Source organism: Mesoplodon bidens (assembly GCF_964165515.1).
Source record: "Mesoplodon bidens genome assembly, chromosome: 4".
NCBI lineage: Eukaryota > Metazoa > Chordata > Mammalia > Artiodactyla > Ziphiidae > Mesoplodon > Mesoplodon bidens.
Window position 1 is genome coordinate 33,409,379 of NC_138160.1, and position 16,574 is coordinate 33,425,952.

Consider the following 16,574-nt stretch of genomic DNA (forward strand, 5'->3'; position numbering starts at 1 on the left):
TGAAACTGAGAATGAAGAGTTGTATCTCCCATGAGTTCTCATAAAGGGGACATTGTATTTTGTAACATCCTTTCAGTACATAAAGCAAGAATAACTTTGTTCTTTAGCATGCAAAAACAAAACTTTTCAGGAAGTCAATATGCTGTATGCTAGCTCTGTGGATTTTTACTGCTACTGCTCTGGAGGAAATCCTAAACTTTATATTTCTCAGGCAATCGTTACTAAATGTAATTTCTCTCACCTGACATTTTTATAACTAGTTTGTAGCAGTAAGCTTAAGAAACCAAAGTTCAGCTATTCTATTGAGGTAAAATGTAGAGCCATTTGTGTTAACATTCAAGTAAGCTGGAATGGAATTAATACACTTTCATGAAAGTTAAAGACTATGACAAAGTCAATATTGAAAGAGAGACCCAGCCTATCTCCTCTGCAGGGAGAAGGGCTGAAGGAAAATTCTTGGATTGAGCCAAGACATTCCTCAAGAAGTGATCTGGGGTCTGTTGATGCACAAACAAAAGGATAATCAAAGCCACAAGATTCTACTTAATATAGCATGGTCATAGTTACTTTAGTGTGGAAAATAAATATAAATAAAACCAAGTGCTTTACTTAGAAAATCTCAGTAATATATTTAAACAGCCTTTAATTTAGAGTGATGTAACTTCTTCCTGTTTCCTCCAAGAGAAACTCTTTGCAACATAAATACCTAGGTAATTGACTTAAATTGCTACAGAGAATTAAATACAAACCAGTTTAGTATGAATGGGGAGAGGTTTTATCAATTCTTTACATAATTAAATAGGAGAGCCAATTATTTTAATATTAAGGTCATCCCTAGTGCTTGGACATGTCATATGCAGACAATAAAATGCTTCAAATTACCAAAGAATGAATTAGTGATTATAGATTGTTTAATTACCTCTTGGAAATGCCAGTTAACCAAAGGACTGCTTGCATTTATGAGGGCAAAATAACTTGGAGTCTATTTCAAGGTCAAATTAAGCTACATCTCAGGTCTCTTTAGAGATTTAAAAGCCATACAAAGTCAATAAAAACCATAATATTTTACTATTTTTTGAACTTCTCCTCCAAGAAGCTAAATTTAAAAAGTCTTTCATGGTGGACTAACTACAGTTGCCTTCCTCTTAGGCAGAATATCGATATGAAAAGTCCAGGCTTTCAATTCATGAAGAAAGAAACATACAGATATTTTAGATGGAATGCCTACCAATCTAAAAGTCTGGGGGTCAATAGTTGCCCTTAAAGATAGGATAAAACTATATTTTGCATCCAGCCAGTAAGACTGTGCCAACAGAGTTGATGAACGTTTTAGAATAGTTCTAGTAAATCCAGTAGTAAATCTTCAGCAGACACTTTATTGACTTGAGATTTTAAAAATCAGCTCTAGAATATGATGGACTATTATTAAGACCTCCTCAGAGAGCAGTCTTAGATCCATACAAGGACAGTTGAACTTCCTTTGCAGAAATGAGAAGACAAGACACTTTAGGTGTCCATCTGAATGTAAACATCCACCTAAATCAATTTTTTTCTTGTTTCTTTGTTTTGGCCATCCAGCTTGTGAGATCTTAGTTCCCTGACCAGAGATTGAACCCAGGCCCTTGGCAGTGAAAGTGTGGAGTCCTAACCAACTGGACCGCCAGGGAGTTCTGAATCAATTCTTTTTTTATTTAAGATCTTCTGAAACAGATTTATTTCACTGAGTTCAAGATAATGAATTTAAATATTATTTAAATACGACAAAATAAAAGGGGTCTCTTCTGATTTTAATTTTATATATGGGCACGCTAATTTGAACAACTTTTTTCCTCTCTTTGTCCTAGTTTTGGGACAAAATATGTGAAGATTCTCACAGATGTGCTTGCATTATTTACAGCTGGGTAGATTTCCACAACCTAAAGGGAGAGTACATTACAATTTTCCAGTTTCTGAGTTTCTCTCTCACATAAGTGAAGTAGTTTTGGTGGTTTCACTCACTCTTTAAAGACAATAATGAAGAATGAAGGAACACAATTCTCTAATAACTAGTCCTATCAAAAATGTCAACATGTTGGACTTCCCTGGCAGTCCAGTGGTTAAGACTCTGCACTCCCATTGCCAGGGGCATGGGTTTGATCCCTGGTTGGGGAACTAAGATCCCGCATGCTGTGTAGTGTGGAAAAAAAAAAAGTCAACATGTTTATAATTCAAGTTAATCAAAAGGAAGTAGGGGGCAATCAAAGATAAATTTGACCCGAGGGAAGAAAATTGTGAAACATAACAGGGAATATTGAAAGCTATAGAAGAAAGTAGGAAAAATACTTTCTAATAATATCAGGAACAAAATAGCAATAAAGGAAAACACATAGCCTTTATAGTTAGTTTGGGGAGAGAATGTTTAGGCTAGTAACATTGGCATTTATATCTTTATAATTATAATGTAGCTTTTTCCTCTTAGGAATAAGCACCAAGACTGTAAAGTCCCAAAAGGTTTATAAACGGAAGACTATTATAATCAAGACACAAAAAGGAAAGGATTTCCTGACCATGAGAATTGTTCACTCTTGGTCTTATTTTCTGAGAACTTATGAACTTCCCTTTCACAAAGGCCCTTGATAATTACAATTCTCCTGTGTTGGAAGTGGTGGTATGATGTCACCTGAAGGCAAGGGACAACTCGGGCAGAAGGAAGGGAACTAACAATTTCTGTGCAACTATTTTGCACCAATCTGTGCTATAGTCTCTATACAAGGAATCACATTAAATCCTCCAAATAAACATGGAGCCCTGGAGAATTCAGTGTTGCAGAAGTCAGAAAATATTACACATCTAATGAGGAGCAGAGACTCAGACTCAGCCCGGTTGGTCTGATGCCCCCTCTGTGCCTTTCTTCTACGCCATGCTTCTTTCAGGGATGGGATGGGAGTGCATTTGAATGCTCACATCTTTTTCAGATGAAGTTAACTGTTCATCTGAACCAGCAATTACATTTAGTAAGAAAATGACAACATCTTCTATTTGAAAATAAATATTTCTTACTTTTTGATTTATGAGCACTGGAGCATCATGTAAGGAAGAGGCCCAATTTACAAAGTCAGTCACATTAATCATCCTGGCTCCTTTGAGAAGCTTCTCTTTCAGTTCAGTTGCATATTTTCTTGTTCCTCCTCTTATGAATGAAATAACATCATCAATGAGGTTGTCATTCATGATGTTTTCTGAGAAGAGAAAGAAGATATAAGTGAAGCATGTATAGTTCTGTGACATCTGATAGACATTTATTAAACCCCTTTCATAAGGTATAGTCTAGTACATTTATTGAATTTTACTTATAAATAGTACTTACGTAATTTTTTTCACCCCAAGTCTCCAAGGGTAATTTTATTAGTAGTCAATTATAGATTTCAATCATCTTTTTAAAGAAAATATAAATGGTATGTTGCTTGAGATACATTAATAATTTAAAGTTCATCACCTAAGCACATGAACACATGGGAACACGACTCTTTTTTTTTTTTTTTTTTTTTTGTTACGTGGGCCTCTCACTGTTGTGGCCTCTCCCCTTGCGGAGCACAGGCTCCGGACGCACAGGCTCAGCGGCCATGGCTCACGGGCCTAGCCGCTCCGCGGCATGTGGGATCTTCCCAGACCGGGGCACGAACCCGTGTCCCCTGCATCGGCAGGCGGACTCTCAACCACTGCGCCACCAGGGAAGCCCAAGGGAACACGACTCTTGATTGGATACATTTCTTGTTGCAGACTTAGCTTCATAATTATATTTTGTATAAGTTTGCTTTAAACTATTTTAATATTATAAAAACTTCAGAGTATAAAAAAGAATAAAGTAAAAAGCACAATTTCTTTCCACCCCAATTTTTACGTTATTTCTCCCTCAGCCTCTCCCAGACTAAACCGCTTTTTAAAAGTGAATCATTTAGAGTTGTGAATTTTTTGAACTAAAAAGTAATTTCAAGGTGATTTTTGTTCATCCTTCCTTATTTTTATAGATGAGAAGACTGAGCCTCAGAGAGATGGAGTGACTAGCCCAAGATCACACAGTAAGCTTAATGGCCAAATTTTGAAATTATGACATTTGATGGCAAGGTCAGTTTTCTTTTCACTTCATCAGTAGTTTCCAAGCATGGCCACATGTTAGTGGCTGGTATGCTTTTAAAAATATTAGGTTTACCTCTCTTCTACTTCTCCACTATCAGCTGACTCTTTTTTTTTTTTTTTTACATCTTTATTGGAGTATAATTGCTTTACAATGGTGTGTTAGTTTCTGCTTTATAACAAATTGAATCAGCTATACATATACATATATCCCCATATCTCTTCCCTCTTGCGTCTCCCTCCCACACTCCCTATCCCACCCCTCTAGGTGGACACAAAGCGCTGTGCTGATCTCCCTGTGCTCTGCATCAGCCGACTCTTTAAATCACTCTTTAAGTGAGTCTCAAGCATTTGTATTTATGAGAATGCTCTCAAGTATTTCTGATTAGAGTAAAAATTGAGAACTCCAGCACTACCTCATGCTTATAAATCTGCTAATGATTAACAACAGAAGTAACATTTATACCAAAAAATTATATTTTTAAAAACATTATGCACTGATTTAATGTTAAGGATGGATTAGGTATTTTCTTTTTTTCACCCAGTTTTATTGAGATATAATCACGTACAATACGGTATAAGTTTAAGGTGTACAGCATGATGACTTGACATACATATATATTGCAAAATGATTATCACAATAAATTTAGTTAACATACATTACCTCATATGGTTACAAAAATTATTTTTTTCCTTGTGATGAGAACATTTAGGATCTATTCTCTTAGCAGCTTTCAAATACATCACACAGCAGTGTTAACTATAGTCATCAGGTTGTACATTACATCTCCAGTACTTATTTATCTTATAACTGGAAGCTTGTACTTTTGACCAATTGGGTGAAGGTGAATTAGGGATTTTGAGTCATGTGGAAGATTGAGTTAAGGAGATGGCTTTGGCCTTCTCCTTTCTTGATGGACACAGACAGCACTGCCACTAGGCCATTTGAAGCTTTGTTAAAATTAGGGGAAAAAAAGAAAACTTTCCTCAAGATATTTTTCTACCATTGGGCTTCTACCATTGCCATGATAAAAATACAAATCTGCAATGACCACAGTGTGAATGGCTGTATTCCCCAGAGCTGTGCAGTTCATGATCTGCACAATACTGATACCATTGAATACATATCCCCAGGTTACTTGTGTTTATAATGGTTTGGGAACCACTGTAAAGATAAAATTGCTTTTGAGAATTCCCTGGCAGTCCAGTGTTTAGTACTCTGTGCTTTTACCACCGAGGGCCTGGGGTCAGTTCCTGGCCAGTGAACTAAGATCCCACAACCTGGTGGCTTGGCAAAAAAAGAAAAAAAAAAAGATAAAATAGTTTTTAAGCACTTTCAGTTTGCTGTTGTTGTTATTATTGTTTATAAAGAGGGGAGACAATAAAGAAGGCTCATAGTGACAGGGCAGTGTTCATTGACCTTTCCTCCTTCTTTTTACCCTAGTAAGTTAGACCATACTTACCAATTTTACCATCACCCCTCTTTGAGCATTTGTCTGAATTAATTTTTCCTGTAAATTCAAGTGCAGCATTCAGAGATAAATCCAGATTAAACCCGAGGCATCTCTGTATATCCCTTAGTTCAACACCTGTTTAATATATTTAGTTAGAAATTATTAGATTATGTCTATCAACATCATAAACAAATTCCAATTTTGCTATTTTGTAAGAAACATACTTACTTGGATTCCTAGACATTATTACTGAACTCAAATGCAAGGTTATATCTCCCTTGCTTTGCCTTCATATTAGAATCTAGTGGTCTCCTTTGACTTTGCTTGTCAACTTAATGGTAAAGGACCTATAAATTTACCCCTTTTAAAAAGGGACATGAGTCAGACAGCGGTGGTTATATTCCATCCTTTATCTCTAATACCATAAAAGGGAGACAATGTCTAACATATATTGAATGATTATATGCCCAGCATCATTCTAAGCATCTTGTGTAAATCAACTAATTTAATCCTCCCATTGACTTTCTGAGATAAGTTTTATTATTATCCTCATTTTACAGATGAGCATAAGGAATAACAAAGCAGTTAAGGAACCTGCTGATGGTACTCAATTAGTAATTAGCCAAGTAGGTATTAGAAACAAGAGCTGTCTGGCTATTAAGCACTTCTCTGTATCAACTTCATAATTTGGTCACGGGATGCATCAACATCTCCTGATCCTCTTTGGAAGACTCAGTTCATCATTGAGGTAGGTAGTTTGTCACTTTGGGCATATGGTTTAAATATATGACACTTTATTCTGGTCCTACTAATGCTGTTTAGTAAACATTGGTCTTAGGAGGTGACTCATTGTGGTGTGTGGTTGCTCCAGTTATAACGAAGAAAAATCCCAATATTTACTCAAGTATATAATTTATTGTCTAATCTCCTGATTTAAAAGAGGAAATTACTTCTTCATTTTAAGAGTAACTTCCCAGGCCTGAGCTCATTGATCATATCAGTTTTTGCTCTTATTTATCATTTCAGATCACACACACACATACACACACACACGTATACAAACATGTGGTTGTTTGTCCTGGAAGCCAAAATGCTTTACGAAAATGGAAAGGGAGAAGTTAAGTTAATCCCAGGATCCCATGGTGAGATTTAGAAGTAGAGATCTGAGGCATTTAGTCATTCATTCATTCAATGAGTATCTTTTGTGTACCCACAATTACTGAGAACTTAAGAAATACACAGTGGAATTTCCCATGGTAAAGCAGGAGGGAGGATAAAAATGGAAGATAATGCTAGAAATTCAGAATACTAGATTTCCAACCTTAACCTTAGAGGCATGAGAATTCTGATTCGAAGATGAGGATGAAAATACCTAAGTGACCCCCTAAAGCTTAGATTCTCTACCTCAGCTGTGGACCTCTCCACAATCAGACAGAGTCTGGATGCCACAAACTGAGGTGGAGGACGTGGCTTGAACCTTGGCTGTGGCAAAGCAGAGAAGTGAGAAGAATGACTTCCTCTTCAAAGACCCAGAGTCCACCTAATGACCTTTGTCTACTAAGGCCAGAAGGTAAGTAGATATAAGTAGGTAGCTCTGAGTTGTCCAAGATGAAAGATTTCAGCCCATGGAGTTTTTTCACCAAAGCAACTCTTAGCCTGAAGAGTTCTTTGTGTTTTGATCACCTTGCTGAGCCTTTCTCTTCTGATTTTCAAGTTACTTAAGACACATTTCTCTTGTGCCCCTCCCCCACGTGATATCTATCAATATAGCCTACTGGGCAGGGCTCCTAGAGACCCCATTATGCCATCTCACTGGAATAACCTTGTGAGGCAGTATAAACCAAGAAACCTCATACTCCACTCCCCCTGGAAATGCATCTACCGGCCCAAGACTAGACTGAGGCATCAAGAGCAACTGGTTCTGGCCATTCATATTTGTTTCATCCATAAAGGGTTTATCCCCACTGTGGGGACAGTGTCAGGCTTTAAGATCAGAGCTGAATCCCATTTTTGCTTGACACAGCCAGAGGCTAAGGAGAAAGAGCCATGGAAGTGCTTTTGGCAACACTTCCTTCCCTAAGAGACACAACCCAAATCTTTGAGGGCAGAGAGAGGAGATATGCTGGCATCTTTCACCTCTTTAAAGAGTGCTGTAACTAAGCCTTAATTACTCACAAAATAAATATTAAAACTTATTAACATAGAAACTTGGCATCTAGTTTATTCTTAAAAGGCTTTGAGGAAGTCTTTAGGTCAGGATGTTAATTATGTAGCACATAGGCCTATTCTGTGCATATGGCAGACACTGATGATCAATCATAGACTCTTTTCCATGATTCAAGTGTGGTCAGAAACCTATTTATGGACCCAATTCAACTACCACCCCATAGTTAGAATTGTCATCATATGAGGTAAAATGAATTTTCCACTCTTGCTTTAGACTTACATGCTGTTAACATTGTTTCTTCCTTCCTCTCTTAGAGAAAATTTAAAACATTTCCTTTCCAATTCTGAAGAATACTTTGGAAGATAATTGGCATACATATAATTGAACCAGTCTATGGATTAAGCAAGAGGTTATGTAAATGACGTCTTTTGTACTTTTCACCTTTTAAATAGTATTTCACTAAAAGCAACACCACCAAATAATATTATATTGCAATATGATTTTGTGCATTTCTCAGTAGTGTTGCTGAGTAGTACAGGGCCAAGTCATCTTGTCTGAGGTGGAAGTCAATTTGCTGTTTGATAGGATTTTAGAGGCCAAAGGGCAGGGAGAGAGTTCTCTCAAAGAAGCAGGTTACAAAACTCTACTCTAAGGCCTTTAACCATTGGAATAGGATAACACTAGAAATAGTGGATAGTTACAACAATGTTGGAAGTTAGAACTCTATTTCTAGGTATACCTTTCTGGTTCATGGAAGCTTTATCCAAAACATATATTAGTTCATAGAGTCCTCCTAGAGACCCAGAGCTACTGTAGTGGGTTCCATATGTTTCCAAAAATGCAAAATATTCCCCCTTTTCATAGGTAGCTGGTAGAGCTTTTATAGAATCCAAGAAAGTTGTTGTCAGCATGACGTCCCGAGTTCTCATCACAAATCTTCCCAGGTGAATGACTCCTTTTACATGCAGCAATATTTTTTCCTTTGTTGTAGAGCAGAAGAAAATAAATATGAGTTTTATCGCCATTATTTTGAATTCAAAAATCACAAAATTTAGAATTTCCATAGTCAATACGTTTTTAGCAGTGACCGCAAGATATCACTTTAACCCACTTGGAATGACAAACTTAAAATCCTATCAAAACTGTTGATGAAGATGTGCAGAAACTGGAATTCTCTCACATTGCTGGTGGAGGGGTAAAATGGTACAACCACTCTGGAGAACTGTTTGGCAGTTTCTTGTAAAAGTCAACACACATCTACCCCAATGGCCAGCAACTTCACTTCTACATAAGATCAGTAAAAAAAGTAGTTCACAAAAAGACCTGTATGAGACTTTTATAGTGGCTTTGGTCAGAATAGCTTAAAATTGAAAATGACAAATGTCCACTGACAGGGGAATTAATAGACAAATTGTAGTCTATTCACACAAAGGAATACTAGTTAGCAATAAAAGGGAACAAACTACTGATACAGGCAACAATATAAATAAATCTCAAAAATATTATACTGAGCAAAAAAGTCAGGCACCAAAGAGTATATACTGTATGATTCTATTTATATGAAGTTGTAGAACAGGTGAAACTAAGCTGTGGTCAGAGAAATCTGGTCAGTAGTTGCCTCTCAGGCAGTAGGGAATTGATGCAAAGGGCACGAAGGAATTTTCTTGAGGTGATGGAAATATTCTACATCTTGTTTAAGGAGGTGGTTACAAAGGTGGATACAATAGTCAAAACTCATCATGGAACTAAATGTGCAAAATATTTTCATTTTATTGTATGCAAATTACACCTCCCTAAGTTGACTTAAAAATGTTAACAATGGAAGGAAATGTAGACGTTATATGTGAAGCCTAATTTTATTTTACACATGAGGAAATTCTGATACAAAGGTATCAAATTATTTTCCCCAAATCACACTGAGTCTGTGGCAGAGATTTGTCCCAAAAATCTAGGTCTCAGGTCTCTCTGTGCCTTCTACTAAGTCCTCTCAGTTTTTGATAACAGGAGGGACAGATAATATTCTAAGCTGTGGCTTTCAAGCCAATCTAAACACCTCAGCAGTTAATGTTCCCAGGGATGATGGCTTAAATTTCCAAAGGAAAACTGAGGCAGTCACAAAGAACTATGTGATTTAATGCTATAGACTGCGTTGGACAAAACTAAACTACAACTGACATCCATGATTTTGTGGAAGGTTCTTTTGAAGTTCTCCTGCTGTAGTTGTGGTTAGCACGTGTTGATTGCATAGGAGTTTAATACTTTATTATTTTTTTAAAGGTACATCTTGGTGTATACAAACATCACACCAAACTTTTTATGTTTTAGAAGCACAATTGTTCACACTGCATGACTTAACTTCAGGTGATATTGGGTGATTCAGTATCTAACAAAAATCTTAAAGAAACTTACTCCATATATATATGTTCTCCACCTGATGACTTGCATAATAATTTTTAATGCAACCTCAAAGATGCACAAAACATATTTGGATTCCCTCTCGTTTTTGCTAAAATTAGGTGTATCTTGTCAGAAAGACATTATGTTCTTTGACTCAACTTACTTATTCCCATCCAGATATACTCTTGTTTCTTCCATTTTAAAGGAATAAAGATAATCTCTTGGCCTTACTTGTTCAGCCATTTGCCTCTCATTTCTTTGCCCTCATTAGAAGCAAAATTCCTTTAAAGAGTTTTCTGTACTGGCTGTTTCCAATTCCTCTCTTCCCAGTTTCTCTTAAATTTAACCCAGTCATGCTGCTGCCCTCACTACTCCAACAAAACTTCTCTTTTGTTCAAAACCTCTTCTGAAGGTCACCAATGACCTTCACAATGCTAGAGCCAGTGCTTCTTAGTCCTCATGTTTCATATATTGGCACATGTGACACAGTTCATCACTCTTTTCTCTTTGATAGAATTTATTTATTTTTTGTTATCTAGGGTAGTTCTTCTCAAATGTACAGTGTGAACAAATCACCTAGAGAATCTTGTTAAAACACAATTCTAATTCAGTAAGTCTGGGGTAGGGTCTGAGATCCTAACTTCCCAGTGATGTTGTTGCTGCTGGTCCATCGACCGCACTTTGAGTAGCAAGGTTCTACAGCATTACACTGGCCACATCTTGCTTTCCTTCACTCCTCTTTCTTCAGACCTCTTTCTATTGAAGTTCTCTGAGTTTAGTCTTTGAGCTTCTCTTTTCTATCCACACTAACTTCATTAGTGGTCTCATCAAAGCCTATGACTTTAAGCACCATCTATATATTAACAACTCTGAAACTTAGAGCTTAATCCCAGACCTCCTTCCCAAATTCCAGACTCATAACATCAACTTCCTATTTGACATATCCAGTGGAATGTAGACATCTTAAACTTAATCTAACTAAAACTTAACTACTGGTCTTCTTCTCCAAACCTGCTCTACCTGAAATTTTCTCCATCTCAGTTGATAGCAACTCCATCCTTCCGGTTGCTCAGGCCAAAAACTTTGGCATTTGTAGAGTCATGTTTGACTCGACAACTGTCCTTTCTGAACTGTCATCATCTCTCACCTGGATTCTTGCAATAGTTTTAACAAACCTTCTTCCTTTTGCTCTTAACTTTCATAATCTCTTCTCAACAGTACCCAGAGTAATCATTGAAGATATGTTAGAATATGCCAACCTTCTATTCAAAACATTCCAATGCTCCCTCATGTCACTCACTGAAAAAACCAAACTGTTAGAACAGGCTGTGAGGCCCTTTATGATCTGATTCAAGGTAACCTCTCTAACTTTTTCTCCTTCTTTTCAGTTTGGCCCAATGGGCAGGTATGTTCCCATCTTAGGGACTTGTCTTTAATAGATCCTTCTGCCAGATATATCACCCCAAATATAACTATTTGACTATTTCCTCTCCTTCAAATCTTTATTCAGAGCTCATCTCCTCAGTGAAGCCTACCCTAAGCTTCTTTTTTAATACTGCCATCTGTCCAGGAGTCCTGATTGCCATTATGCTACTCTACATTTCATTTTATTCTATAGCACCTATCATTTTCTAAATACTTAACTTCACTGTTTTTTTTTTACTGTTATGTTTGTTTCTGTCTATCTCCCCCTGCTAAACTTTCAGCTCCATGAGAAGAATCTTTATGAGTTTGGTTCACAAATGTATTCTAAGCACATGGAACAGTGCCTGGCCACATAGTAAGTCCACAATTAAATATTTGTTGAATGACTTAAAAGATTTTCCAACTGCACCCTTTGGGTGAGTGTGCAGGTGGATATGGAAGCAAAGTATTGATCGACCCATTATACAATTAGGCATAGTATAAGTACTAAGAATGAATGAGTATTATTTTTTTAAGTGGAAGAAGGGTACCTAAATAGGTGACTGTGATATCAGAAAAGAAAGAGTAAGCATTTTACCAGCATCATACTGACTACAGAAAGTATATTCTATATTTATTCCAAAGGCGATGAAACAAACTTCTAAATCTGGCTTAAATATTAAAAAACAAACACATTTTCAAAGTCTCAAATTAAAGGTATGATTACAAAGTAAGCAGACCAATTTCATATGCAATGTGTACAATTTCATGGCATCGTTACTTGAGAAATACACTTTACAGTTAAGTAAATAGCCATCATTCTAAGACATTACAGTGAATTACCAAAATTCCTTAGTATGATTTTTCATTGTACTTCTGAAGAGAATATAAATTAAACAGTCTATCACCGCAATCTCAGTCAAAAAGAATGCTCTGAATTCCCTTTTTTCTTTGGCTGTGCCACACGGCATGTGGGATCTTAGTTCCCTGGCCAGGGATCAAACCCGTGCCCTCTACAATGGAAGCACGAAGTCTTAACCACTGGACCACCAGGGAAGTCCTAAAGAGTATGCTCTGAACTCTTAATATGCTTGTTCTGTTGACAGCCACAAACATCTCACCCACTTATTACTGCTATCCTGAAGAGATTTTTCTCCAGTTAGCATTCTTCTTCTGGGCCTTCAAAGTACCTACACATTTGAGGATTTGTTGAGTATTATTTTTCTTTCTCTTATGCACTCTATCTGCTCTAAACGATTAAACTTAAAAGAGGAGTTTTGGTTAGTTTGAAAAATATTCCATTATATTCTCTATATTAAATGTTTGGTCTTACCTTCTTTGAAGAATATGACAACAACAGTTTGTAAGTTTCATTTTTGGAATATGTAAATCGAAAGGTACCGTGGGCATTTAAATGACTTGAAATGCTTTTTCTGTCAGAAGGTTTTGAAACTTTATTTTCCAACCGTCCAATTGCTTCAGAAGGTGTGTATTTTATAGTTAAATCTGCATTAAAATTTGATTTCTTCTCTTGGATGATACTTCTGAATACTTGCATCTGTCCATCATAATATTCAGTTCTGAAATTTTTGTCAGCTTTGGTCTAAAAGAGAATAGCAAAGTGTTTTTGAAAACAACATACAAAAAAACCACCCAAAATAAAAATAAAAAATCAGGCAAATTATTTGAAAGGGAGTAGAACAAAGAAGTTGAGCCAAGGCAAGAAAGTGAGACTGTTAGGGTTCAAATACAGATCTGATGACTTTGAGAACATTAAACGATAACCTCTCTGTGCCCAGTCTGATTCCTAGTGTGTAAAATAGGGATACTCACCATACCTGGCCCAAAGGTTGTTATAAGGAGTCAATGAAATAAAGCATATGAAGGACTTAGAACATAGCAAGCTTTCAAGAGTTAATATATTAATAATTAAAAAGCAAGTTGCATAACAGATCAGATGCACAATATACTCCCATCTGTGTAGAAAAGGAAGGAAAGAAATGATAAAGCTAAGCCTTCCTGAAGACTTATGGACCAGGCACTGTTTTGAGCTTTTTTTTTTTTTTTTTTTTTTTTTTTTTGCGGTACGCGGGCCCCTCACTGTTGTGGCCTCTCCCGTCGCGGAGCGCAGACTCCAGATGTGCAGGCTCAGCGGCCATGGCTCATGGGCCTAGCCGCTCCGCGGCATGTGGGATCTTCCTGGACCGGGACACAGGTTCGTGTCCCCTGCATCGGCAGGCGGACTCTCAACCACTGCACCACCAGGGAAGCCCTGTTTTAAGCATTTTATACATGTTAATTAATATAAGTAGAAAGGCCAGGACTTGAGCCCTGAACTGCCTCTTAACGTTTACACTCTACTGCCTATTAAAAAAAAAAAAGCCTTTACGTGCATAGAAAATTGCTGGAAAAATAGACAAATCATGGAGTGATTGCCCTGGGTAAGGGGAACTGTGAGTAAATGGATATCTGGAGTGGCAACAGGCTTGCTTTTCCTTGCATCATCTTTTATGTGGCTTGGATTTTATTTATTTATTTACCACATTCATTTTTTGCGTAAAAAAAACTAAGTAACCTAGTTAAAAATTAAAATTTTCCATTAAAACAAATGAACTTATTTACAAAACAGAAACAGAGTCACAGACATAGAAAACGAACTTATAGTTACCAAAGGGGAAAGGTGGGGGGAGGGATAAATTAGGAGCTTGGGATTAACAGATACACACTACTATACGTAAAATAGATCATCAACGAGGTATTACTGTATAGCATGGGGAACTATATTTAATATCTTATAATAACCTATAATGGAAAAGAATTGAAAAAGAATAAAACTGAATCACCTTCCTGTATACCAGAAACTGACACAACATTGTAAATCAGCTATACTTCAATAAAACAAAGAAACAAATGAAAACTTTCTTTGCCAACTTGGTTATTGTCAGGCCTCAACGGGAGGGCTGTTAATCTCAACAAACTCTCTTTCCAGAGGTCCTCTGTAACAGGCTGCAACTCTTGTCTGGAAGGAGACACTCATCTCTTCAGTCAGTGGCACAGACTGGACTCAGTAGCATGCCTTGGGTGACTGTTCTGCACGAGGAATGCTGTGGTTTGAATGTTTATGTCTCCCCTTAAATCCATATGTTAAAATCCTAATGCCCAATGGGATGGCATTAGGAGATGGGGCCTTTGGGAGGAGCTTTCTTGAAGAGATTCGTGCTTTTATAAAAGTGACCCCACAGAGCTCCCTAATCCCTGCCAACCATGTGAGGATACAACGAGAAGTCTGTAGCCCAGAAGAGGGCCCTCACCCAACCCTGCTAGTGCTCTGATCTGAGATGTCCAGCCTCCAGAACTGTGAGCAATAAATTTCGGTTGTCTCTAAGCTACCTGGTCTCTGGTATTTCGTTATAGCAACCCAAACAGACTAAGACAAGAAACCTAAAGTCACCATCTAACGGGAAAGACTAAAACGTATATAATTTTCGTTAAAGAAAGGTGTACTGGGAAAAATGCTCAATGCAAAGGGAAGAGTAGCCTAACCGTGTCACTTCCCTGTTTAAAATCTTTCCACCTTCCCACTGTCTTTAAGATAAAGTCTAAACTAGACTTATTCCAAGTTAATCTCTCCCTGACTGTACTCCAGCCCTCTGGCCTCCTTTCTATTTCCACAGCCTATGCTTCTTCCCACCACAGGGCTCTCTTATGCTGCGTTTACTTTCTGGAATGTTCCTTAATCCCCCAGCCTCCCCCAGCCTCCCATAACACAGACATTATACACACTCACACACACATATTATATATCCCTGGCCTGGTGGATCCCTACTTCTATTTCAAGTTTCAGCTTAACCATCACTTCTTTAGGGAGACCTTTACTGATCCCACAGACTAACAAATCTGTTTCCTATAAGCTCTCATGGCTCTTCTTTTAAAATAAAACAAAATGAAAAATGCTTCCCTTTTATAATGGCTTATTTAGTAGACCTTCAGATGGTAAACTCCAAGAAGTCACGGACCACATCCATCTTACCCACATGCCTTCATAGCCTCACCACTTAGTAAAGTGCCTGGCAAAAAGTAGATTATAATAAAGATGTATTAAATTTAATATGCAGATCCAATATAGCTAACAATATAGCTAACAATAGCTAACACTCATATGTATTGAGTGCTTACTCTGTGCCAGCAGCTGTTCAAAGTGTTTTATGTAGAATAAATATTTAACTTCCTACCTTTAAGGTAATTTCTATAATTATCCCCATTTTACAGATAAGAAAATATAGGTTAAAAAATTTGTCCAAGATCATACAATCATACAGCTAGGAAGTGGCCCAGCCAGCAATGAAACCCAGGAATTCTGATTCCAGGGTGGAGCTGTTCATTCTTATGCTATACTTCCAAAGAGGGCTTGACAAGTTCTGAGTGGTAAAATGAAGAAAGAATTCATGGAAAATGTTGCCCTGAACATGGCCTTGGAAAAAAAAAAAAATATATATATATATATATATAAAGGTGATTCAGTTTGCTGTACACCAGAAACTAACACAACATTGTAAATCAACTATACTTTAATTATAAAAAAAGAAAGAAAAACAAATAAGATTTCTATTGCTTTGAAAGCTAAGACTAGTAGAAGCAAATGAAGACAATTCCACTCAGTCTTCCATGATGAGAAGTGCCAAAGCTGAGCAAAATGGCACCAGGAAACCACCTCTCTCTCACTCTTCTAGAAGGCTAAGGTCTTCTTAGCTCACTGGCTTCTAATTGGTTGCAGGATAGGAGTGGAATAATTTGTAGGCTCTTGCACTTAGACCTGAACTGGTTAGAAAAGAACTGGTACTGGGCAGGGATCAACTTAGCAGTGTGAAGGATTGCTTGCAGGTATAAGGGAATGTTGGTCAGGGTGTCAATTAGAACGTTGTTGAATGGTCCTCTTTCACTAATGCTAGGACGGTCGTTGTGAGTAGAGTCTGAAACCGTGAGGGTGGGGTCACCCCAGGAAACCTAAAGGCAAGAGCTGGATTGAAAAGCCAAAAATC

At 37.3% G+C, this 16,574-nt stretch overlaps 1 protein-coding gene across 1 annotated transcript in view; it reads right to left on the reverse strand.

Moving 5' to 3' along the window:
- Positions 1–16,574, reverse strand: part of C9 (complement C9) — a 52,138-nt gene that overhangs the window by 8,473 nt on the left and 27,091 nt on the right. Inside the window, exons 6-9 of the mRNA XM_081231266.1 lie at positions 12,869–13,138; positions 8,474–8,714; positions 5,577–5,702; positions 3,040–3,218 (exon numbers count right to left, since the gene is read on the reverse strand). Coding sequence (XP_081087392.1) covers positions 3,040–3,218; positions 5,577–5,702; positions 8,474–8,714; positions 12,869–13,138 — 816 coding nt within the window. The remainder of the gene's footprint in view (positions 1–3,039; positions 3,219–5,576; positions 5,703–8,473; positions 8,715–12,868; positions 13,139–16,574) is intronic.